Source organism: Canis lupus, chromosome 14 (genome assembly GCF_003254725.2).
Source record: "Canis lupus dingo isolate Sandy chromosome 14, ASM325472v2, whole genome shotgun sequence".
NCBI classification, from domain to species: Eukaryota; Metazoa; Chordata; class Mammalia; order Carnivora; family Canidae; genus Canis; species Canis lupus.
Genome location: NC_064256.1, coordinates 31602191 through 31628570, shown reverse-complemented (window position 1 = coordinate 31628570; position 26380 = coordinate 31602191). Strand labels below are relative to the sequence as shown.

Sequence of the window (26380 nt, the reverse complement as noted above, 5' to 3'; positions counted from 1 at the left end):
TGTCTTTTTATTTTACCTCTTTACAGAGGGGAGATAACTGATTTTGAAGCAATTCATAAAGAGTTGCAGAATGGGTGTGCTTCCAAAGGTACAGTATATTGAGAAAGAGAATCACAAATGGTCAGAACTAAGCCTGCTGCCAGACGTGGAGGAGAGTAGTCATTCTCGTTCTAATCTAAACACAAAATACAATGAGTTGTTCTAAAAATGTGTTGCATATTCTTAAAATATGAAAATGGAATTTAAAAATGTAATCTGAGATCCTAACACCACCACATCTAAATACTAATACAAAGTCTAAAAAAACATTCCATTTCAGCAGCACTTTAATCTATGAAGTTACTTGAAGAGTGTATTTATAAAAATATATATATATATATAAATTCAGGTAAAGGCTACAATTATCCAGGATAATTTATTTATCCAATAAAGTTCTTCTTAGAACTTTATAAGAAGTTTATAAATTATTTAACATATCCTTAAATATTGTAGATTGCCTTCATTAATATAGTTATAATACTATAATGCTTAATTAAACATGCTCATTTCTTCTATATGGATCAGAAAGAATTTACATCAAAACATATTATTTATACTTAGTGATTATTTTATTACCATATATTACTGTATACAATTTTGCTTGATAAGGATGTTATAAATCATATTTTGAACAAAAATGTATGCATGGCATAGGTAAACAGTAACATTTTGAAGAAAAGAGAAAAGCCATGAAAACATGTGCCTAAAATTTGGTAATACTGAGAAACACTATTTGGTGCATAGTAATGATTAACAGTTTCCTAATACACCAGAACACTGGTAAATCTTCAGATACTGTAAGAACAACCTGGTATAGGAAGAGTTCGAATTAGACATATCCACATCCTCAGAAGTGCGCTTCATGTAAAAAGGAATCCCTTGTTAGAGCAGTACACATAGAGCATTCTTTGTTTGGCACTTAGCAATATAGACAAATGGTTATTTGGTTTAATGTGATTTTATTATTCTTAGATACATTTTAGTTATTTTATATAGATAAAAATATACAATATTGCTTTAAAATTTTGTAATTGTACAAGTGCATAACTGTCATCCTATTCACAATTTTAAATAAGCCTATTTTTCTGCTAATTAACTCACCCAGTAACATGTTGGGAAAGACTAACAAAAACGGTTACATGAAGACTTTTGATGAAAGGCTTATGTGTAAAAAATGGAATATTAATGCAGACCCTACTCTAATTCTTCTGTGATACTTGGTGCTGGAAACAAATTATGAAATGTTTTAAAATCTGTTTTTTTCAGAATTTAAATAGATTTTACAGATTCAAAATTTTGACTAAAAATGCATAGAACTGACATTTTATCTGAAGCCACTTTTATATACATTTACTAAAAAAGTGAAAAATGTTATATTTTAATACTACATCTCAGTTTGTTACTCCATCATATTTTTATGCAATACATGCAATGTGTCTGCCCTTCAGATGTCACATTTAAATAAAAGGGTATTTTTTAAAAAATCACCTGAGGGACGGTCAAGTTAGTAGGGTGATTAATAATAAAGGTCATTTTATCATAGAAACAACATAATGCTTGAAGTTAAGAGAACTGCATGGTTGTCTCAATACCAAGGTAAAAACAGTTGGATTCATTATATGATTTCTTACAAAGATACACAGATAAAATATCTAAGACCCAAATTATATGCATATATAAGGTATAGACTTTTTTTAAATGAAAGATTGAAAATATTTTACAAATAATTTTGTTCATTATAAACTATAAATGCACCATTCATTTCACTCATAACAATATTTTGCATCAAACATTGCTATATTCAATCTGAACACTCCTCAAATATGAGAAAAACAAAGTTTCCACCGTACTAAGAAGTGAAATTTATAAAGTCAACATACTATACCTTAAAGCTCATTCTAGATCTAAAATAGTTTTTAAGGAATTTATACACATTGAAATGGGTGATTGATTAAAGAGCTAGAAATAAAGCTACCTCTCATTGCAAGTTAATAAACAAGGTTGCATTCAAGCAGATTTTTCCACATTGCAACATTCAACTATCATGGAGATTTTAGTAAATGGTAGTATATCTCTTTCTTCTGAAAACTTCGAATTTTAGTGCTGTGGTCTTAATATTTATAGGATAATCAAAAAATAATTTGGAAACACAATTTACTTCGAAAAATTTTCAACATAAGGCACAGAGCAACATTTAAAGTCTAGGAGCGACTAGATTATATAATAAATATCTTTTCAATCATTATTTGCCCTTTTCCTGAAGAAAGTGGGTGAGTAGTGCAGTTTAAAACATGCTTGGAATAATAAAAATGACTGAATTTAAGAAATACAAATGATATTTGTGCACAGAATGTTATTAAAAAAAGTATATTTTCTATCAAATATACATCCTACAGTGTTATAGGTATAAAAAATTGTGAGGCACTTATATTAACAATGAAGGAGGAAAGCACTGAGATTATCTTTTATAAAAGCACCAAATCACTTACTTTAATATCTGAGATAAAAGCCAAAGCTAAACAAAAGGAGTTTAATTTTGTATTTGGTATATTAATAATAATCTAGAAGCTGAAAATTCAAAAGTATTTTTTTCTGACAAATTTTTATTTAAAAGTGTCCTACAGTTCCCCTAAATAAGTTTTGTATATTCTCTGGTACTCAGAATCATGTGAAATAGAGATGGAACCTCACTCCCTGTGGCAGCACAATTTATAGTTTAATGACTATATGTATTTCTGGTAATTTTCTTAACTCTTAAAAACACTGAAGTTTGGTTTGGAAAAATAGCACAAACAACACACATCAATGCCTCCATGTAAACTTGCTGATGACCAACACTGACAGTATTATTATTCTGTAATCTTCTGCAAACTCATCCAAAAACCAAGGTGCAAAAGGGGCTTGGAATTACAGGAATCCACTGGATGTCAAATCAGGGAAAGGTCTGGCTTCTGGTGGGTGATGAAGGGGCTGAAGATGTGTGGGAGTCTGAGTGTTATTTATATTACTTAATTCAGCGGGATAGGTTTCATTTAAAACTCCTCCATTCTGAAACTGCAAACAAAAATAGCAATGCGATTAATCAGACTAGATCTTTCAAGTATCTTAAGCCACTAAATGATATATTAAACTGCATTTTTAAAACATTTGCCTTGCATATTGTTAAACTTCAGTTCTTTACTGTTGCTAAAATTTCAATCATTCAGCAAAGACCTACTGAGCACATACTATGTGTTGCATTTATAACTTCCTGGTTTCTCCATTAGATGGTACAAATGTGTGATATATCAGTCTGAGCTCAGATTTGGCATTCCATACATTAGAAGAGTATCTGATGAACAAGTTGTCTTTGGTTTGGATAGAAACTGACAGATCAGAGAGTATCAGCTATGATTCACAGTTACATAATATATCTGTCATAAATAGGTTTGCTTTGACCAGATTCCATTTTAGTCAAGTTCTGGGTACCAATGGATTGACTGCATTCAAAATTAATACATTGGACTGCAGACCTAGGACTTTTCCATAAAAGGTCAGTTCTGATAGAGATGTCTTAATATTCCTAAAATATAGCATAGATAGGATTTCCTAAACCAATTTTTTATCTGTTATATGCTTTTGAGAAGTACTATTAAAAATGGTCCCAATTACAGATTAAGTTACCAAATAAAGTGCTCTCATCTTCTTTACAATAAAATTAGTCTATAACTGCTACTGAAAAAAAAGAGGCAGATACACAATTCTGTAGGGATTTATATGGAACTTTTGTATTTTAGTATATAGTTAGTGAAAGTTGTGGCAACTTTCAAATAGCTTGAACTCATAACTCTAATTGCTTCAAGTAAATCCTATGTCACATGTTAACATTAGACTTAAAAGATCCTCCAAAACATTAAATATATAGTAAAAAGTCACATAATCTAGGTCTTTAATGAATGGCATCTACATGGAGTCTTCAAACAGATGTTGGTATTATCAGAGAATGGTAGTCTTTGAATAAATGACTCATTAGTCAAAGCATGATGCATGTCAGCAATTCTCTTTAAATATATTGTCAAAAGCAGTGCTGTCTAATAGAAATACAATGTGAGCCACATAGGTAATTTTAATTTTAAATAATTTCCTGGGGGAATCCATAGGGCTACTCACTTCCTATTATCTTCTTACTCATAAAGTAATAAAAAAACCTAAACTGGGGAGTAAAAAACAAAACTGAACAACTTGAGTAATACAATTGTAAACCCTGTAAATGAGGGACGTGTCAGCAGTTTACTCAGGTTGCCTACCTCTGCCACGTTATGGCGATGTTGTGAGATAGACTCGAACTGAAAACTAAATTTTGAGATAACTGAAGGATGTCGGGAGGGACGCTGGATATATATCAGAGGAAAAACTTCCACTGCCGTTTTCTACTAAAAACCTCATCTATAGGCAAACCAAATGTGTGAAAAATGTCATGAACTTGAATCTCTTCTGCTATTCCAACACTTTAATACACAGTAAATAGAGATCAATGAACTTAATTTTGATCAGGATTTTCTTCAAAAGCCTACTGAATTATTCTTTAAAGTGCACTAAATATTTTTTAATGGAAAAGCATGAATGCAAACAAAATATATTCCCAGGAGGCCAGAGAGATAGAAAGAGAAAGCAGCTACCATCATTAATGTTTTTTTTTCAACGATTACTTTTAGATTTAAACTGTGGTGGCTGTTAGAAGAATCCTGATGACACATTAAAAAAAAATCAAAATGCAGGGGTGCTTACAGTAAAGTATATGACTCTTAAAAAATAAGTAAAATTTTTAAAAATAAAATGAAAATACAGTGTCAAGCTTGACAACATGAGAGAAAATTTTTTAAAATTCCAGAAGAAAATATTCCACTTTTAAAGATAAAATGAGCATCTGGCAGATAACTTGAAGGTACTGTGGCTGAATTCAGGGGTCACCCAGGACAAAGGCATTTGAAGAAAGCACAGCTATATTGGCTTTAAGTCATATAAAAAAGACTGAGCTTTAAATTTTTTAAGAGGGGGAGGGAGAGGGAGAGAAAGAATCTTATGCAGACTCCATGCTGGGCTCTATCTATGGCCCTGAGATCATGATCTGAGCAGAAGTCAAGAGCTGGGCACTTAACCAACTGAACCACCCAGGTGGACCTAAAGAAAACACTTTGCAAATACAGGGGCACGTAAATGGTTCAGTCAGTTAAGTGTCAGCCTTCAGCTCAGGTCACAATTCCAGCATCCTGGGATTGAGCCCCATGTCAGGCTCCCTGTTCAGCAGGGAACCTGCTTCTCCTTTTGTTTATGCTCTATCTCTCTGTCAAATAAATAAATAAAATCTTTTAAAAAATGCAAATAGATTTCTGAATTTTTAAAGGATCATATAAAGAAGAGAGATAAACTCAAGAATCTATTCTAAACAATATATTTTGTAATAATTTCACTTGGTAACTAAAGGACATATTAGGTTGCCTTAGCCCTTGACTTCTTTTTCCTCTACAATTCAAGCAAAAAAGACCTATTCATATTAACATACTAATACCAGAAAAGTACTGACTAACATAAAAGTAGTCACAGACATAAAATGTTTACAACTCATGTGTATTTATAATGTAAGAAGGATCACTGAAAGGGTTTCTTCAGTCTGATAAAACCCTTACCTTGTTTAAAAATGCCTGTGGACCTGGCATGGTTGGATTGTATGGCATCTGAGCCACATGGCTGTGCTGAGGTTCCGGCTGGCACTGGTACATGGACACAGCCCCGGCATAACAGGACTGAGGAGTTACTATGGTTGACTCTGGATTTAGTCCATGTGTTTGGTTTTCAGGGACTTGTAAACATGTGACAAAGTCTTCCAAATTAGTAGTATGGTAGGGGGATGGTTCAAAATTTCCTATGGGAAAGTCTAACTGTGTCCCCTTAGAATGCTGTGGTAACACAGACTGATTACAGGGAATAAAGTTCTGTGTACATGGCATAGCATCAATCTCAGATTTGTAGGGAAACTCCTGACTGGTCCCAGGTAAGTCTGAAAAGACACTATACTGTTGTAGATCTTGCTGAGGACAACTAAAAGGCACAGACTGGTTAGAGTTCCAATTGGCAAACATGCCATTGACTTGCATATGCTTCATTTTCTGACACAGTTGCTGCTGCTGCTCCACTGCTATGTGATTTTGGTGGTGTTGGAGGAGCTGCTGCTGCTGCTGCTGCTGCTGTTCTAACTGCAGGTGCTCCTGTACCATACAGCTGGAGTTCAGAGCCATGGGCTGTTGCTGCTGGTAATCTGAACACCCGAAGGCAGGCTTACTTAAAGAATCTTGGACGTATGTCAGGATTTCATCTGTTATATCAATATCTCTGAAGTCATCCTCACCAGAAAAGTCAGTTCTGAAAAATTCCTCATTCTGTTGCATGTGTTTGATATCTTCAAAATCAATACCTAGGTGTTTCATAATGCTATACAAGTCACTATTTCTATTGTCAGGAAGGAGCCCTGGTTGAACTCCAGAGAGTGTTGGATTCATTTCCTGAGAATGACCTATTTGCTCATGTTTTAGGATACTATCACTTCCCATGGGTGTGATATTGTCTTGCCAATTACTGCATTCATTCATAGAGTCATTAAAAAGATTTCTTTCAAATGGTGTACTACTTGAGGAAGGATAGAGATAAATAGACTCATCTTGTTGCATCATGGCAGCCAGGAGGGAATTGGGATTGAGAGAATCCTTATTTAGAGTTGATTTGGTAGCAGCATCTCTTCCACTTGCACCATTTTTAGTCCTTAGTGGTAAGGGATCCATCATGGGAGGAAAGGGATTTGTTATCTCATACAACACAGCTTCTCCAGTAGTAAACATAAAAGGCAACTTCATATTTCGTTTTCGTAAATGTTCTGTTCCTTCTTCATCTCTAAAATTGGGTGCAAAAAATTTGGCATATATTACGAAGAGTTGTATCATAAATATTTTAAAATAAAAAAAAAATTAAAAACCCAGCAAAGTTCATTGTAATTGAGTTTGAGAGCAGGGAGCATGAACTTAATTTTGACAAAGATTTCTCTGATGACAAGTGCTATAAAAGTTTTTAGAAAAATATTATTTCCACACTTAGTTTACATCCATGACATCCTGAAGAAAAAATAAATTCTGAGTAGAATAAGGATCCAAATATAAAAATAAATTGTAAGAATTTAGGAATTAATCATCCTGGCCAGGGTACCCCCTGTGCAGAGCAACCCAGGATTCCATGTGCCCAGGACAGCAGCAGCCAGCCAGCCAAAGGTGCCAGTGGCATACATGCAATCTACACAGGAGATGTTCCTACACAAGGTCACTCCTTCATGACTGGGAGAGGTAGTTGTTTCACTTAATTAGAAAGTGAAAAATGAGAAGACAGAGGGATATGCTCCAAATGAAAGAGTAAGGCAAAACTTCAGAAACAAAGGAAACAATCTACCTGATAAAAGAGTTCAAAGTAATGTTCACTGGACTTGGGAGAAGAATGGATGAACTCAGAACTTCAAAAAAGAGAAAGAAAAAGTTAATAACTAAAATGAAAAATACACTAGAGATCTGCAACAGGTTAGAAGAGACAGAAGAACAGATCTGTGATCTGGAAGACAGGGCAATGGAAAGCACCCAAGTGGAACCACAAAAAAAAAAAAAAAAAAAAAGAAGATCAGTTAAGGGACCTCTGTGACCACATCAAGTACACAAATTTCACCTTATAGGTATCCTAGCAGGAGGAGCGATGGGGGAGGAAAGGCAGAAAACATATGAGAAGAAATAATAGCTGAAAAATTCCCTTAACTGGGGAAGGAAACAAGCATTAAAGAGAGCTGCAAACATGATGAACCCAAGGAGGTCCCACACCAAGATACATCAAAGTTAAAAACAGTAAGAGAAAAGAGCTGTTTAAATGCAAAGGAAACTCCATAAAGGTTGTCAGCTACTTTTGCAGCATAAGCTTTGCAGGCCAGAGGGGAGTGTCATGAGCTATTCAAATGCTTAAAGGAAAAAACCTACAACCAAGAATATTCCACCCAGCCAGGTTATAACTCAGAATTGAAGAAGAGAGGAAGAGTTTCCCAAGGTAAAGAGAATTATGAAAGAAAAAAATTTCACCAGGAAACCTATAGTACAGGTAGAGCAATCATTTGCAAATGATTGATTTAACCTTATGATGGTTAAAAGACAAAAGCGGTAAAATCAGTTATCTAGAAAATTAGGGAATCACAAAGATGTAACATTTGACATCAGATGCATACAAGATGAGAGGGGTAGTAAAAAAACAGTGCTTTTACAATCTGTTCAAACATAAGCGACCATTAATATAGACTGCTATATACTTGGGATGTTATATAGGAACCTGCAGGTCACCACAAACTAAAAATCTAATAGATACAGAAAAAAAAAAAAATAAAGAAAAAGGAATCCAACCATAACATTAAGTAAAGATATCGATCACAAGGCAAGAGAGCAAGAAAATAAGGAACAGGGAATAACCATAATAACAACCAGAAAACAATGAACCAAATGGAGTAAGTACATCCCTACTGAATGGCCTAAATGCTCTAATCAAAGGATACAGGGTGAGTGAAGGGATTAAAAAAATAGACATCGATATGCTGCCTACAAGAATAAAACTTCAGACCTAAAGACAAATTCAGATTGAAGGTGAAGGGATGGAAAAAAAAATACTCCATGCAAATGAAAGTAAAATAAATAAATTAGTATCACCCCAGCTTATTTTATTTATTAACAGAGAAAATAGATTTTAAAACAAAGACTATAACAAGAGATAAGGAAGGGCATTACAGAATGATAAAGGGATCAATCCAACAAAAGGATATAATAATTGTAAATACCTATATAACTAGCATAGGAGCACTAAAATATATAAAGCAAAATATTAATAGACATAAAAGGAGAAATTGTCAGTAATACAATAGTAGCAGGACTTTAGCACTGCATTTACATCGCTGGATAGATTATCCAGGCAGAAAATCAATAAAGAAACTTTGGCTTTCTAGGATACCTTAGACCAGATGGGCCTACTATATACACACACAGCATTCCATCCAAAAGAAGAACACCAAAACAAAACAAAACCAAACAAACAAAAAAGAAGAACACACACATAAAGCAAGATCATGTTAGGTCACAAAACAAGTCTCAATAAATTTAAGACCGAAATCAAGCATTTTTTTCTGTATGAATCTAGAAATCAACTATAAGGAAAAACACTAGGAAAAAAATCACAAACACATGGAGGCTAAACAACATGCTACTGGCTAAACAACCAGTGGGTCAACAAAGAAATCAAAAAGGAAATCAGAAAATACCTGGAGACAAATGAAAATGGAAACACAATGGTCTAAAATCTTTGGGACACAGCAAAAGTAGTTCTAAGAAGCTTATGCCAATATAGGCCTATCTCAAGAAATAAAAATCTCAATCTAACTTTTCACCTAAAGCAACTAGAAAAAGAACAAAAACCCCAAGTTAGTAGAAGGAAGAAAATTAATAAAGATCAGAGAGACACAAATGAAATAGAGACTATAAAAACAATATAAAGGATCAATGACACCGAGAGATGGTTCTTTGAAAAGATAAAGTTAATAAACTTTTAGCCAGGAAGAAGAAAAATTGAAGACACAAATAAATAAAATCAGAAATAAAAGTAATAATCAACACTACAGAAATACATATAAGGAACTAGTAAGAAAAATTAGATGCCGACAAATTAGAAAACAAAAGTGAAATAAATTATTGAGACTACACTGAAAACAAAAAACTTTTGCACCATGAAGAAAACCACCAACAAAAGGAAAAGGAAGCCTACTGAATTCAGGAAAATATCTGCAAATGATATATCCAATAAAGGGATAATACCCAAAATATATAAAGAATTCATACAACTCAACAACAAACAAAATCTGATTAAAAAGAGGACCTAAGGGATCCCTGGGTGGCGCAGTGGTTTAGCGCCTGCCTTTGGCCCAGGGCGTGATCCTGGAGACCCGGGATCGAACCCCATGTCAGGCCGCTGGTGAATGGAGCCTGCTTCTCCCTCTGCCTATGTCTCTGCCTCTCTCTCTCTCTGTGTGTGTGTGACTATCATAAATAAATAAAAATGTAAAAAAAAGAGGACCTGAATAGATAGTTTTCTAAGGAAAATATACAGATGGCTAACAGACACATGAAAAGATTACCAATATCACTATCATCGGGGAAATGCAAAATAAAACCACAGTGACCTATATCACCTCACACCTGTCAGAATGGCAAAAATCAACAACACCAGAAATAATAAGTCTGAGAATATGGGGAAAAGGGCATCAAAAAAGTACACATCCCTTGTGTCTACTGATGGGACTGTAAATTGGTACAGTCACTGTGGAAAACAGTATGGAGGTTCCCTAAAAAATTAAAAATAGAAATACTATGCAACTCAGTAATTCCACTGCTGGGTACTTACCCAAAGAAAATGAAAATACTAATTTGAGAAGATAAATGCACCCCTCTGTTTACTGCAGCATTATTTATAATAGCCAAAATATGGAAGCAATCTAAGTGTCCATCAATAGATGAAAGGATAAGGAAGGTACGGTATATTGCTCAGCCGTAAAAAAATAATGAAATCCTGCCATTTTTAAAAACATGGATGGACCCAGAAGGTATAGCATACCTAATGAAATTAGTCAGAGAAAGATAAATATATTATATCACTTACATGGAGTCCAGAGGAAAAAAATGAACAAAAAGACATACACACACAGATACAGTCTCAAATACAAAGAATAAACTGGTGGTCGCCACAGGGAAGGGGGTGGAAGGATGGGTAAAACAAATGAAGGAGATTATGAGGTTTAAACTTCCAGGTATAATAAATCATGGTGATGAAAAGTACAACATAGGGAATACAGTCAATAATATTGTAATAACTTTGTATGCTGACAGGTGGTAACTACACTTACAGTGAGCATTGCAATGTATATCATTGTTGAATCACTATGTTGTACACCTGAAACCAATATAACATTGTATGTTAATTATACTTTTAAAAAATTTAGAAATCTGAGTAGGAAGAGCCATATCTAAATAAAACCCAGAATCTCTAAAGGAAAATAGTGGCATAACTGATATAAAAATTAAAAATCTTGCATGGCAAAAGAACAAATCAAGTTAAAGCATAGACAAAAATAGGTCATATTTATGATTTCATATATATATACTCTATATAGTATATGTGTATATAAATATATACAATTTAATATCCATGTTAAGTAAAGAGGTTTTTTTTTTAATATTTTATTTATTTATTCATGAAAGACACAGAGAGAGAGGCAGACACAGGCAGAGGGAGAAGCAGGCTCCCTGCAGGGAGCCTGATGTGGGACTCGATCCCAGGACCCCAGGATCATGCATGACCTGAGCCAAAGGCAGATGCTCAACCACTGAGTCACCCAGGTGCCCCAAATAAAGAGTTTCAGTGAGGACCAAGAGAGAATCAAACAACACAACAGAAGATATGAACTGACAATTCACAGAAGGAAAATGCCCTAGAAAGATTTAAAAAGATGTCCTGACTCATTAGTAATGAGAAAATGCAACAAACCTCTTAATAACTTACAAAACAAGCAAACATGAAACTCATATAATGAAAATATGAACAGCAGAAACTATATTACTGACATATGAAGAATATCATACATACAACAGAACATATATTCTTGAGAGCACATGGGATATTTTACTAACATTGACCATATGTTAGATCATAAATAAGCTACCACAAATTTCAAAGAACTGAAATCACTCAGAAAATGTCTTCTAACTTCAGTAAAATTGTCCTAAAATTCAGTAACAAAAAGACTACACAATCCCCAATGTAAAAAGTACATTCCACTATATTTCTAAAGAAATCATGAATAGAAAAAACAAAACCTGTCAAAACATTAGTACTGTAGTTGAAGTTGTACTTAAAAGGAAACTAATAGCTTAAAGAAAAGGTTGGAAAAATATCAAATTATGCCCAAAGAAAGTAGAAGGAAGAAAATAATAAGCAAAGTGAAATAGAAAACAAATATACAATAGGGAAAATCAACAAAAGTTGGATCCTTGAAAAGACTAAAAAACTAATGAAAAAAAAAAAACAAAACTAATGGCCTTCTAGCAATAATAAGAGACAGGGAACAAATTTCTAATATCAGGAAATGTTTCTTAATCACTATAGATCTTACAATGAAAAAAAGACAATAGAGCATAAAAGAGAAAAATCATCATCATGTCTATGAATCCAGAGGAAGTATTTAATAAAATTCAATGTCATTCATGATGATAATATTTAGTAAACTAGAGAGAAAAGAAGCTTATAAATTAAAAAAAAGTATATATGTATATATAAATAGCAAAAGAAAACACTACCACAAACATCATACTCTACAGTAAAATACTAAAGTTTCCCCCTTAGACTGGAAAGAAGACAAAAATGAAACCTGATATCATTATCTTTTTGTTTTTAAAGATTTATTTATTCATTCATGAGAGACAGAGAGAGAGAGGCAGAGACATAGGCAGAAGGAGAAGCTGACTCCTCACAGGGAACCCGATGTGGGACTAGATCCTGGATCCTGGGATCACGCCCCGAGCCAGAGGCAGACACTCAACTTCTGAGCCACCCAGGCGTCGCAGTATCATTATTTCTTTCACATTTTATGGAGGACCTAACCAGTGCAATAAAGGAATTTTTTTAAAATAAATATCTAAAGATTAAAAAGAAAAAAATTACATACATGGTATATATTAGAAAATATTGAATAATCCAGACAACTTTTGAGAAAAAGTGGATTATAGTAAGGTCATTGAATACAAGACAGTATTAAAAAAAAACAACAATGAAATGAAAGGAAATGAAATGAAATGAAATGAAATGAAATGAAATAAATAAAATAAATAAAATAAAATAAAAATTAAAATAAAATAAAATAAAATAAATAAAAATAAAAATAAAAATAAAAATAAAATAAAATAAAATAAAATAAAATAAAATAAAATAAAATAAAATAAAATAAAAATAACCAACAATTAGAAATTGCTATACAGGGACACCTGGGTGGCTCAGTGGTTGAGCATCTGCCTTTGGCTTGGGGGGTGATCCCAGGATTCTGGGATCAAGTCCCACATCAGGCTTCCCACACAGAGCCTGCTTCCTCCTCTGCCTCTCAGAGACCTGGGAGAGGTCTCTGCCTCTCTTTCTCTGTGTCTTTCATGAATAAATAAAATCTTAAAAAAAATAAATTGCTATACATACACCATTTAGAATACCATTGCAAAGGTTCAAGTATCTAGAAATAAAATTGAGAAAAAAATATAAGACTTGGGTAAGAAAAATACAACCCATTATTCAAACAAAGACAGGTATATATACCCATGTACCCATATGCCCATGTACATACATTTATTCACCATGTTCACGGGTTGGAACAATATTATGAAGACGTTAATTCTCCCAAAATAAGCTATAGTTTCAATGTAATTCCATTCAAAATCCCAACAGATACTCTGGTGGAAATTGACAACTGATTTCTAAAATATATATGGAAATATAAAGAACAGAGGACAGTCTTAAAGGAAAACAACAAAAATACTCAACAGACATGATGGAGAGCATACACTCAGAAATCAAGATTTATTATAAAGATTGAGCAATGGACAATGTGTGGTTGGTGTGAAAATAGACAACTAGACTCATGGAATTCAGTCTAGCAATAATAAGAGATAGGGGGCAAATCCCCTAATTAAAATTCAGTGCAGGGGGGATAAGATGGCCTTTTCAATAAATGTTACTGGTCACTTGGATATACACATAAAGGAATATAGACATTGATCCTTAATAAAAAGCACACAGAAATATCAACTCTCTAGAGTGGAGAAAATATTTGCAATACAGTATTTGACAAAATACTCATTTATAGAATATGTAAGAAACCTAAAAACCACTGCCTGCTTAGAAAGTATACTAAACACAGCATTCTTCTAGATTTATTTTATTTTACAGATGGTATTACTTTTCATCTTCATATACCACAATAAAACCCTGGAGTTTTCATTGTTAATTCTCTTCTGTAGTTCTATAAGTTTGGTTGTTCAATAAAGTTTGTTAATTCTATCTTCTCAATGTCCTTTACTTATGCCTTCTTTCTATACATATTATCTTTTCAACTTTTATTTCCAGAGAAAACTCTCATAGGATTTATTTGGAAGTTTTCATGTAAGAGGATTTATAAGCAGTATCATTTAAAAAAATTAAAATATGAGACATTTTTGTCTTTGTACTTACGTTAGAGGTCTCTGTGTTGCAATGATATAATCTGGTCTTCCATTTTTATACACTAAACGTGCATTAGACTGAACCCAGGTCCATCGATTGTCTTTGGTAAGGAGCCTGAATACTATCATGCCACTCTCTCCTGTCTTAATCACTAAAATAAAATACAAAAATTATCAAACCCAAAATCAACATACTAAAGAAAATCTCTGAAACAAAGCCCCTCTAACATATTTTTCGATGTACTGATCATCAAATATGATAAATGTCTTGACAACTTTTAAGCACAGTTTATTAAAATGCATAGAAACAGTTGTTCAAAGTTGTTTTTTTCTATTTCAGCCTAAACTTATTATTTAGTAGGTTAAAGGGAAGATAGGTCAGAAAATCCTGGTAATACATGAAACTACAGAGTATACATTTTGGGGAAAACAAAAAGATAAAAATTATTTTCATTTTAAAAGGGGAACATTTCTATCATTTATGTTTAAAAATTGTGTAATAAAATGTTAATATATATTAATAGATTTATAAATTAATGATACCATTTAAAATGCTATTAAAAATTAAATAAAATGTTGGACAAATGGTCATTTTCCTAGTAATTAAACTGTTATATTCTTGTGTGGCAGCTATAGAGCACTTTAGAATAGAGTGTAATCCAGGGCTATCATAATGGTATGACACTAAGTGTAAGTTTATTCAAATAGTTACCTTAAATACATTATGTAATAATCTGAAATATGTACCAGAATGTATGCCACTTTTCAGGCATGCATACAAGGAAATACAACTTACTCCGGATATGGTACTCAGCACAATAAAGCATATCAGCAGCATGAATAAATTGGTATCCTGATCCCCTCATGCACAACTCTGCTTCAGTATAGCCTAAAACAAGTTTTCCTCTGTTTAAAAAAAAGGTAAAATAAGAAATTAGTTATATGCTCTTTTCTGCATTGTGTCTTCCTTGACATTCAGAATTTAACAGTAGCAGGTAGAAACAATCAATTCATGTAACTGCTTTCTTCTTTTTATGACTGTTAATTTAAGTTTTAGATGATTTTCATCTCTTGAACAAAGAACATGATTATTAGCGTGGAAGATGAATCTAACAGAGTTACATACATAAAAAAGAATCTGTAATAAAAATGTTAGAATGCTCCATTTTGAGGGACAAAGTTTTTCAAACCGGTCTGCAATCCCATAGTTACAAGAAAAACAATTTTACATTTTGATATGATAAGAATGCTAATATCAAATCCACTTCATAATTTTCTGGAAGTTACTAAACTTCTAAAGCTAAAAATCAAAGTTTGTATGTGTTAAAAATGTAAAATAAACCAACAATAAATGTCATCAGAATACTGAATCTTATTACTAAAATAAGCAAGTCATCTTTATGATACAGAAATTGTGATAAGTATTGTAAAAAATTTTAAGACGATCTGTGAACCTGATGAAATTACTTTAAGAGGCTATAGTGAAAGAGTATGAAATAATCGCTCATATAATAATAAACATTACAAGGTATACTCTATGTTTCATATGCTAAGAGATTTACTGCAACAAAATATATATTTAATGAAACAAAACTGAAAAAGTTTTACTTACTTGGCATCACAAGCAGTAGGTGTAAAGTCTAGTTTGTGTTTGGTTCTAAAGATGAAATTTTTGGTTCGGATCTCAAGGATGGATGGTGGTTGAAGTGGAGTAGCTATTGCAAACAAAGCCAACTGAGGTGGCAGTATTGAACCATCTTTCCCTTTCTTGTTCTGTCCATGAAGATACTTTAACCTCCCTTGGAAATTCATTGCCTTAGAAAACCGAAACCAGTTCATTAAAATTAATGCTTAAAAATTGTTCATTTCAAAAGGCTCAATCATGGCCATTTCCAGTAGTCTTGATAATTCCATAAAAGTTCGTGAGGCTGACTAATGCTATTTTCATTCTTTTCTTCACAGGAAGCCCATTAACAACTATCCCCACAGGTAGTACAAACACTATCCTAAAAGGGCTGACAAGGGAGCTGTCACAACAAAATTATCTGTATCTTTCTCTGAGCTCACAATTGCCCTGTTATTAATACCTTCCTTCCCCTCACCATGGCATTCAGTACATATTTCCTCAATGAATGAATAGTGATAAAGTCATCAAGTACATACTAATTTTCAAATACAGATAAGCTATAGTCCATAGCTCACTGTCTATTTCATAACCTATGGTAATCTTTCATATAGAGATAAAATGCAATTTTATTAAGATGCTAGAATGAATAATCAAATCATGTAAAGAATGTAGAACTCTACTAACAATATAGGGCACTTTTAGAAGACAGGAAACAAAGAAACTTAAATGTGAAAATGATCAATTTAGTTGCTTAGAAGTGTATTAACCAGGCTGAGCAATGATTCTGACCTCAGTATATGACAGCAACACAAGGAAGAAAAGACCCAAGTATACAAATTCTATCTCAGAAATACATATTAATTGATCATCAGTACTAAGAAAACTACCTCAAAGCACAATTCTAACTGTGGGTCAGCAAAATTACCTTCACAAATAAACACATCAACAAAAATAACTGCTAATATTTAAGATTTTATTATCTATTTCAAAGTCCTGATAATTCACAAAAGTAATATGTATCATGCTTTATATTCTCTTCTGTACCCATTGGAGTGCACTATCTTAAGGACAAAGACTCCTTCCACTCTGAGTATCCTGCTAAACCTGCTTGCTCCCTGATTATCTTGTTCAGGTGTTCAAGCTACACAATGGCAGCTCATACCACATGACAATTCTGCAATCACGAATATACAACCATTTTTAGATAGCAATTACTGTAGCTGTGTAGAAAAAGCTATGATAATATTTCTGACTGGCAAGGATTAAATCCAAAGAGGGTAAGCATTTTGCTCCTAAAAAAGGGCTACAAAGTTCTCTGTCTTACATATTATGAAATCCTGAAAATAGGCAGGATCAAGGTTCTATAATATTTCACTCAGTCTTTGTTACTACATCCTAAAAGATTAAGATTTTGAGTTATGGAAGATACTAAAATCTGAAAAAAGTAATTTTTAAGTTACTTTCCTTCATGAAATTATTTCTTAAAGGAGTTTTAAATATCAAACTCAAATCTAACCAAAGAAAGTAGTTTCAGTTTTCTTTTTTTTTTTTTGCTTTCTGAAACTTAATAGAAATTGCCAATATCATAAGACTTTGCACCTTACCAGAAAACCGGACGAATTATCCAGCAGACACCTTAGTCGGCACACGAAGCTCCTTTCCATTAAGGAAGAGTTTTCTGGAGGAAGCTGGTCTGGGTTATAACAGACTACTGGCTGTGGCAGCCCATTAGCGTCTGTAGAAATAATAGCAACACAAATTTACGCATTTTGCCGTACAATCAAGTGTTTGGAGAGCTGAAATTTGCATTAATTTCTAAATTGGATTCTGTTCTGATACAAAAAAGAATCATTTTCAGAAGAGTAGCTAATGAAAAGAAACTAAAATGCACAGAATATCACTTTTACTACATAGAACTTTACTCAGTTTTGTTTTTATTTCTATTGTCAAAAATATCTATATTTTCCAATGCCTTTTATCTTCTTAACACTTTTCATAGACTTTTTTTTAAGATTTTATTTATTTATCCATGAGAGACACAGAGAGAGAGAGAGAGGCAGAGACACAGGCAGAGGGAGAAGCAGGCTCCAGGCAGGGAGCCTGACGTGGGACTCGATCCCGGGTCTCCAGGATCACGCCCCGGGCTGTGTGCAGCGCTAAACCGCTGAGCCACCCGGGCTGCCCACTTTCCTGGACTTCTAAAAGCACTGCAGAGGGAAAAGTTTTTTTTTTTTAAAGATTTTATGTATTTATTCATGAGAGACAGAGAGAGAGAGAGAGAGAGAGGCACCGAGACACAGGCAGAGGGAGAAGCAGGCTCCACACAGGGAGCCCGATGTGGGACTCAATCCCGTGACTCCAAAATCGCGCTCCAGGCTGAAGGCAGGTGCTAAACTGCTGAGCTACCCAGGGATTACAAAAAGTTTTTTTATACTTGCATATTCTAGTTTGCTTTTTTATTTGGTCCATTCGATAGACAGAACAATTTATACATACTTGAGTATCAACCTTACACATTCCTTCCAGTCTCTCAAAATATTATATGTGATTTTTATAAAATATATTACTGAGAGGGGCGTCTGGGTGGCTCAGTTAAGCATCCAGTTCTTATTGTGGTTCAGGTCGTGGTCTCAGGGTGTGGGACCAAGCCCTAAATATTCCTCAGCAAGGAATCAGCTTCTCTCTCTCTCCCTCAGTCACTTCCCCCACCTGTGCACAATCAATCAAATAAATAATAAATAATTTTTTTAAAAAAAATTAAAATATATTACTGAGTATGGTAACACTTTCTTGCTTGAAATTCATCAATAATTTGTCAAAATATTCCTTAGGTCACTAAGCTCTTTGTTATCTGGCTGGAGCCTACAACCACAGACTAATGTCTTCCTACTTCTTTCCAACCTTCACCATAGAGTTATACATCTCCCAGAGGTTCTGGCCTCCTTTCAGAGAACTGTTATCAAGAAATCACCATACTGTCTTTTGGCAAACATTCTTACCATCAACTCCTTGTCCAGAGTCTGTACACTGTGAAGGGTTTAATGTCCAGTGTAGCTGACGCTGAAATTCACCTCGGTCTTCAGTATGAATAAGTTCATATACGCTCTGATGTATGACATCAGACTAAAGAAAAAAGATACAAGGAGACTTTTTTAAAGTACTGATTTAAAAAACGTGGTTTACTAAATTAATATCAAAACGTAGCTAGATTACTGAGTGCTTGTCAGCAGTGACAAATGTATGTCAGATGGTCGCAAAACTCTCTAGTCATCCAAGATAGGAAAAGCTAGAGCGAGCAGAACACTGTAATTGGTCAGCCAAAAGTTAACTACCATCACTTCCCTACTTGAATGCTTTTCAGTCAACTAAGTCATCTTCTCATTCCTTAATTGCAACACATTCAGTTCTGCTCATTTTAAATTTATTGATCTTTTAAATCCTACTTCTTTCACAAAACCTTGTCTGAAAATCTAGCATCTTAGACTTCTCTAACGCTTAAAAGTATTATGTATTTCTTTCACTGTCCTCTAATGATTTTCTTTAAACTTTTACTTCTAGCATACTCCAGAAGAGTAAAGGATCATGCTTTTACCAGCTTAGATTCCTTCTTCTACCTCTTGCCTCTCAGTAAGTCAGGCTTTGTGGCAGGGCCAGATTCCGCTATCTATCGAGTTTAGCTATCTAAATCTCCCTGTGTACTTAATCTAGCATTAAACCATCTTACTGCCATCTATTCTCCAATTGCCAGAGTTCTCATCTAAAACACAGACTGCAGCATACACAGTCCCTTAACAAAAACTAAAGACTCTTGGTGGTTTCTATTGTGTATACAACATAGTTTAAATTTCAGTCTATATAACACTGTAGACGCTGCTATTCCAACCAGCACCCTTGGCATCACCTGTGAGCTTGTGAGAAATGCAAACTGATAGGCCCCACTCTGACCCAAACTGAATCAGATTATCTGGAAGTAAGGCCCAAAGATTTTCGAGTTTTACATGAAGTTTAAGTGAGTCCTACACATATTAGAATTTAAAAATGCTGGCACATAAGAATAGCTAACATTCAAGGGTATTTACAAACTGTTCTCAAATTATACCAAATATTTTTGTCCCTCAAATATGACAATCACCACTCCATTTATGCACCATTTATTCAATAACACTAAACAAACCAAACATGTTCATCTCTTAAAGTACTTCTGGTCTACTACTGCTTAACATAGTTCTACCTTTTCTTTCCTGTGTTCTCTCTACAACTGCCCACCCACCTGAATCTTATGCTTTCTTTAGGTTAGCTTAAATACCATTTCCTTCAGGAAAGTTTCCATTATCAGCTTAAGACAGAATTAAAGGTTTAAGCTATGATACTTTGCCTGTACCTTTACATATCACTTCATTCACTTCACAGTTGCCGTATGCCCTCCGGTATCCATAACTAATGGGATGGCAAATATTCCCTTGTCTGCCCCCCATTCAAAGTGTATCTGCCCCTAACCTGAATGTTTCTTATATATAAGAGTCTTTAATAAGTGTAAGATGAAACACAATATGTATGAATCTCATAAATATTTAAGAAAATTGTAAATTTTCTTGTAGTAAATTAATAGTATAAAAATTTTAGCTAAAAATATATTTTTACTTTAAAGCATATTTTGATTGATATTTTATATATACAAATTATCTTTTATGTCCCTAAAACATACAATACGTAAAAAGTAGAGTTAATTCTCCAAAAAAAATTTTTTTTGCATGGCTTGAGAAAAATATACTTACCTGCTGAAACCCTAGGTAATCTTGTATGGTAGAAGAAGCATAAAAGACCAAAGCATCTGTGGTGACAACCAGCACAAAGCCATTCAGAGCCTACAAGGAAAAAGATTATAAAATTAGTAATGTGACTAAATAACAATATTGCCACTCATAAACTGACTTCAGTTACGGTTATCACTTTTATTGCTGAAAAATCTCTCTTTAAAATGGCTAAAATGGGGATCCCTGGGTGGCGCAGCGGTTTGGCGCCTGCCTTTGGCCCAGGGCGCGATCCTGGAGACCAGGGATCGAATCCCACGTCGGGCTCCCGGTGCATGGAGCCTGCTTCTCCCTCTGCCTATGTCTCTGCCTCTCTCTCTCTCTCTGTGACTATCATAAATAAATAAAAATTAAAAAAAAAAAAAAATAAAATAAATAAATAAATAAATAAAATGGCTAAAATGATAACATCTCATAAACACAGATATACCATATACTGTGGAATGAAAAGAATCTATTTATACCTTTTGATTTAGGTAAGGAAAAGCTGACAGCTAAACTTAATGTTCAATCACAGTAACTTCAATAAAAAACTGGTTTCTTTTTCCTCATGCTTTGGGTGTTCAGAGATCATAGCTATAGTACTGGTGAATGCCCTCAAATGAATGGTGGTGGCACCCACCAGGAACTGAAATGTTTAATAACACCTTCAAAATTAAATAGTCTTAAATTTCAGTTAGCAGTTACACCCAATTTTGTATTTTTTTCCTTCTGAAATATCTTTTTTTATAGAGAAGAGTATCCATTGATGATATGCATTTTCTTTTGTGGAGAGTCATGATTGTTCAAACAGTGAAATGAATTTAGTACTTTCCAATAAACTCCTTATGCCAGAAAGCACAAAGATAATTTAAGATACAGTATCACAAGCTTTTAGACAAATGTTAATTGTCAAAAATAAAACAAAAAAGCCTTTAAAAAGAATATATGCATGCCAATTTTATGTATCTCTCAAAAGATCTTAAATACTATTTGGAAGAAGGTTATTACTTATATTGAATTATTAGTGAACAAACAGAATATGTTAATTACATATTAATGAAAGAGATTATTATTCTTTAGTATTAGTCACAAAGATTTGCCCTACTTATCTGAAAATCATGATGAGGTTCACTTACTATTGAATATGAGAGAAATAAGTTGCAACTGATAGTGTTATTTATGGTTTCAACTTCTGCTAACTCAAAAATGAAGCTGTAGATTCTAATAGGCATGATAGTAAATAGCAGCAGGCAGAAGATGATTAAACAAATGAAAATGACTGAAATAAATGATGGATAATGAAAAGAGAAAGTCATTTTTTTTAAAAGATTTTGTTTATTATACATGAGAAACACACACAGAGAGAGAAAGAGATGCAGAGACACAGGCAGAGGGAGAAGCAGGCTCCATGCAGGGAGCCCCACGTGGGACTCGATCCCGGGACTCCAGGATCACACCCTGGCCTGAAGGCAGCACTAAACCGCTGAGCCACCTGGGCTGCCCGAGAAAGTCATTTTTATTTTTAAACCTTATATAATACTAATGAATTTAAGCTAAGCTTGAAAGTATTTTAAATTTTTCGTAATAAAACACGATGTAACATTTTCTTTATCTCCTTTGTTAAAACTAAAGGAAATGATTTCTCATTAAAAATGTCACGGCAAGTAGTATATTGTATCTCTGGAAACATTCTCTATGCCTTAGGGATACTTGGTTGATAACCACGTGTTGAAAGTATAGTTAGATGTCATTATGGCAACTGTATGTAATGAAATACACCATTTTTCATATGTCTACAATGTTCTTGATCATCTGTTTCAGAAGAGATCCAGCCAACTGGGTCCTAGCAAATCATATAATATGCAATGCTTCCTATTGGAAACTAATTTACAAGTGATATCCAACATAATTTGTAACAGATGCATTTATTTTAAATACCTAAATGTTTCCAATTTTCAGAAAATTAAAAACTAATACTAGTCTTGCATTAACATCATTTTTATTCTCTGTCCTTGAAATAGTATATGCATACAATTTGCCTAAATATTCTAGGAGGGAAAAAATCATTGGCCCATAATTTAAACTGCTTTATCAAATGTTAAGCATTCCATATTTGTTTATTTTCTCTTGAAGTGTAGGACTTCCTTATTACTTTACTCCAGAACCCGAGGTGTGTGTTTAATCATATAAAGCAGCAATTATAAAAATGTTTTCCTATGACCTGAATAAGGAGTCTTTACGTTTGAAGCTATTATATAAATAAAGATCCTCAGCCAGGGCCAGGAAGAGGACTTATGCTTGAATACATTTAATTTGTTTAACCTAATGGGAGCAAAAGTTAATTTTCACAATTACAAAAATAATAAAAAATGTTAAAATTATTGAGTTACACATAAACATTTTCAGAATGAATTAAAGGAGTTAGTAAAAGTTGCAGCTACTTTCTGTCACAAAAGGAAACTAAGTTCTTTACTCTGTTCACTGGATGGAATTGAAAATGATCACATAATAGTAATAGCACATAGCACAGCACACATCTTCATTCTATCCTTTTTTTTTTTCAGCAAAATAAATACCTGAGAATTTTAGATGAGAATTAAACATCGTATCAGTTCCAAAAAATAGAGTGAAAAAAAAATAAAATAGTTTTACAAACAAATCTAAAAACTCTCTGAGTTCTAAAGCAAAAATTAGGGCTTCTAGTTGTTGAGAAAAAAACTTTAGCATGTTGATACGACATGACGTAGCTAAGAGACAATACAGTTATAAGAACATAATGAAAAATGAAATTTAGTTTAGGAGCAATATTGAACTATTAAGTAAATGTAATTAACTGTTTTAATAAAGTGGTACTCCTGAAAAAGCGTATGTAAATTCAATGTCTTAAATGAGAACCTTTGAAACAATCTAGGAGTTCTTTCTAGTTAAAGAAATACAACAGGGAAATCGCTAAGTAGACTTCTAATCTACTTGATACAATTACATTTTTTCACATACTAGCGACACAACACCACTATTGCAGTTCAGATGAAGTGACATGAAATACTGGTTGAGTTCTAAATAAACTGGAGTAACTAAAAGACTGATTCATTAATCTTTCATTTACCATGTCTTTTTTTTTTTTTTATTACCATGTCTTTATTATGAGAAACTACATTTACTAAAATTTACCTGTAATAAGAATTCTCCTTCTTGCAGATGCAGACCTTCTCTGAATTTTGTTCTACAGTTTTCCTGGACTTCATTTCTGTCAGTTGGGGAGGACTGTAATGCAACTATGCAGAAAAGGGAAAAGCAATGATATAGTAAGTAGTTTTTCAAGTAAGTGACTTCAAAGGGCTGTAATGGAAAATCTCCATATACTTAACAGAGACACAATGTGAAATACTGTCCACTAGTACTATAATGACTAAGTATAATCCTTTGTCAATAAGTGGTTTCCAAATCAGTGGACAGATTGCTAAAAATAATTACCAATAAATAATTTATTAAAAACAATAAAGTATTAAAAATAATTTGTGATGAGCTCAATAGGATTTTTGGCATGTAACTTAAGAGTTTTAAAGAACTGCATGGTGCTGTTATAAAAACTCTCCCCACTCTTACTCATTTACTTATAAGGTTCCTCAGAACATGACCTGTAAAAATGATTTTACTATCAATATATACATATCTAAACAGTGAACATATAGTGGTGAGGAGGAAGAATCAACCATCAGCCTTATTAAGAAATATATTTCCATTAAGGTTAGAATCCTTCTGTCTAGCTTTAGAGTAAAAAGCAAGTAGTATTGTTACTAGAGTCTTGTTAAATTTGTAAATCAATACACGAAGAATTAACATCTTTATGATTTTGAATCATTCTATCCAAGAACATGTTCTTCCTTTTGTTTAAATCTGTATTTTTTGTCCCACTAGAGTATTTTGAAATTGTTCACAAAAAAGATTTGCATATTAACTTTTATGTTTATTTCTACATATTCCGTTTCTTAAAGTGGCTTCTCCATTATTATCTTCTAACTGCTTGTGGATTATATATATAAGGGGAAGTCTGATGCCATGGCAGGATGCTTACTCCTGGAGGTAGCAGGTTATAACACTCTCTCTCCTTCTCTGTCATCTCTCTTCTTTATCTCGTGTGTGTGTGTGTGTGTGTGTGTGTGTGTGCGTGTGTCTTGTATAGTCTGGGAGGCAACACAACTGAAGAGTAGTAAGAGCTATTGTGTACTTACTTAGAATTTTTCCAAGCACTCTCAAATATCATTTCATTTAATATTGGTAAGTGACAGAACGAAGTTCAAATCTTAGCTTTGCCATTTACTAAATGTGTAGGCTTTCTGAGCCTATGTCCCAAAACGTGAACTGGTAATTGAAAACAAAAACCAAAAAAACCATGTTGCTCGGTTATTCTGAAGAATAATGAGAATATATGTGAAGTTCCTGGCATATGGCAGCTCAGAAGTTCAATAAATGGTAACTTTATTAGCAGTGTTTCCCAGATCCTATAGGCTAGTTTGTTAAAAAGTATAGCCTTTTTTATAAAATCACAATGTATTTCCATTTCCTGATCTGTTTTTAAACATCAATATTTAAATACGAGAAATCATTAAATAACATTGACTTTGAGGGCAGCCCCAGTGGCTTAGTGGTTTAGGGCCTGATCCTGGAGACCCGGGATCGAGTCCCACGTGGGGCTCCCTGCATGGAGCCTCCTTATCCCTCTGCCTGTGTCTCTGCCCCTCTCTTTCTCTCTCTCTGTGTCTCTCACGAATAAATAAGTAAAATCTTAAAAAAAAAAAAGAAAAAAAGCACAGACTTTAATATTCTTTTAAGACTTATTTCATTAGATTTCTATTGTGCCAAAGATAATCTGGTTCAGTGGAAAACTAGATTTACTAATAACCAGATTTTCTCTCAGTTTGAGTAAACCTTCACACATAACACATTTTCATGCTGAAATATATTTTCTGGTAAATCAGTGCATGTGTCACACCGCAATCTTATGCCAAGTTCTTGCCTTTGCAGAACCTGAAACATACTTCTTTTAAAGAGGCCAAAAGTTTGGCCTCTGTAACAATTTCAAAAGGCCAGAGAACATATTTCCTTAGGGCAAAAAAAAAAAAAAATTGAGGTACATAAATTGATCTAACAGTTAATCAGGACCAAAGGAAATGCTTTCATCTTCATTGAAAGAGACAAGAGAAAAAAGGTCTCTTCTCCCTTCCTATTCTGCTGCTGCTTGCTTTCTAACGGCCAAATTTGTTTAAATGCATTAAAAGCTCACAATGTCAGGGTTATCTACACTCTCTTACTTTTTAAAAGCTCCAGTATGAGGCACCATTTAAGGGTTACCATATGTCAGTAAGATGCACCATTAAAAAGAAAACAACAAAACCCTCACATTGTAAAAAGCAGCAAAGTAATTGTAAAAATGGGTAGATGTTACTAGTATCAAATTTTGAAATGTCTAAATTATCATATTAGGAATCTTTTAAAATGAATTTCTAATTAATAGAATTGATGTCAGTTCCAGCTAGAGTTACTGGACCACCAAGATCATTCATCTCAGAATA

General features: G+C 33.5%; 1 protein-coding gene across 1 annotated transcript in view; it reads right to left on the bottom strand.

Annotated features, from left to right (window-relative positions):
- Positions 1-586: 586 nt before the first annotated feature.
- AHR (aryl hydrocarbon receptor) overlaps positions 587-26380 on the bottom strand; it is a 49540-nt gene continuing 23746 nt past the window's right edge. Inside the window, exons 3-11 of the mRNA XM_025464273.3 lie at positions 23979-24082; positions 20790-20879; positions 19014-19137; positions 17619-17749; positions 16000-16202; positions 15184-15293; positions 14398-14539; positions 5706-6963; positions 587-3093 (exon numbers count right to left, since the gene is read on the bottom strand). Coding sequence (XP_025320058.3) covers positions 2947-3093; positions 5706-6963; positions 14398-14539; positions 15184-15293; positions 16000-16202; positions 17619-17749; positions 19014-19137; positions 20790-20879; positions 23979-24082 — 2309 coding nt within the window. The 3' untranslated portion in view covers positions 587-2946. The remainder of the gene's footprint in view (positions 3094-5705; positions 6964-14397; positions 14540-15183; positions 15294-15999; positions 16203-17618; positions 17750-19013; positions 19138-20789; positions 20880-23978; positions 24083-26380) is intronic.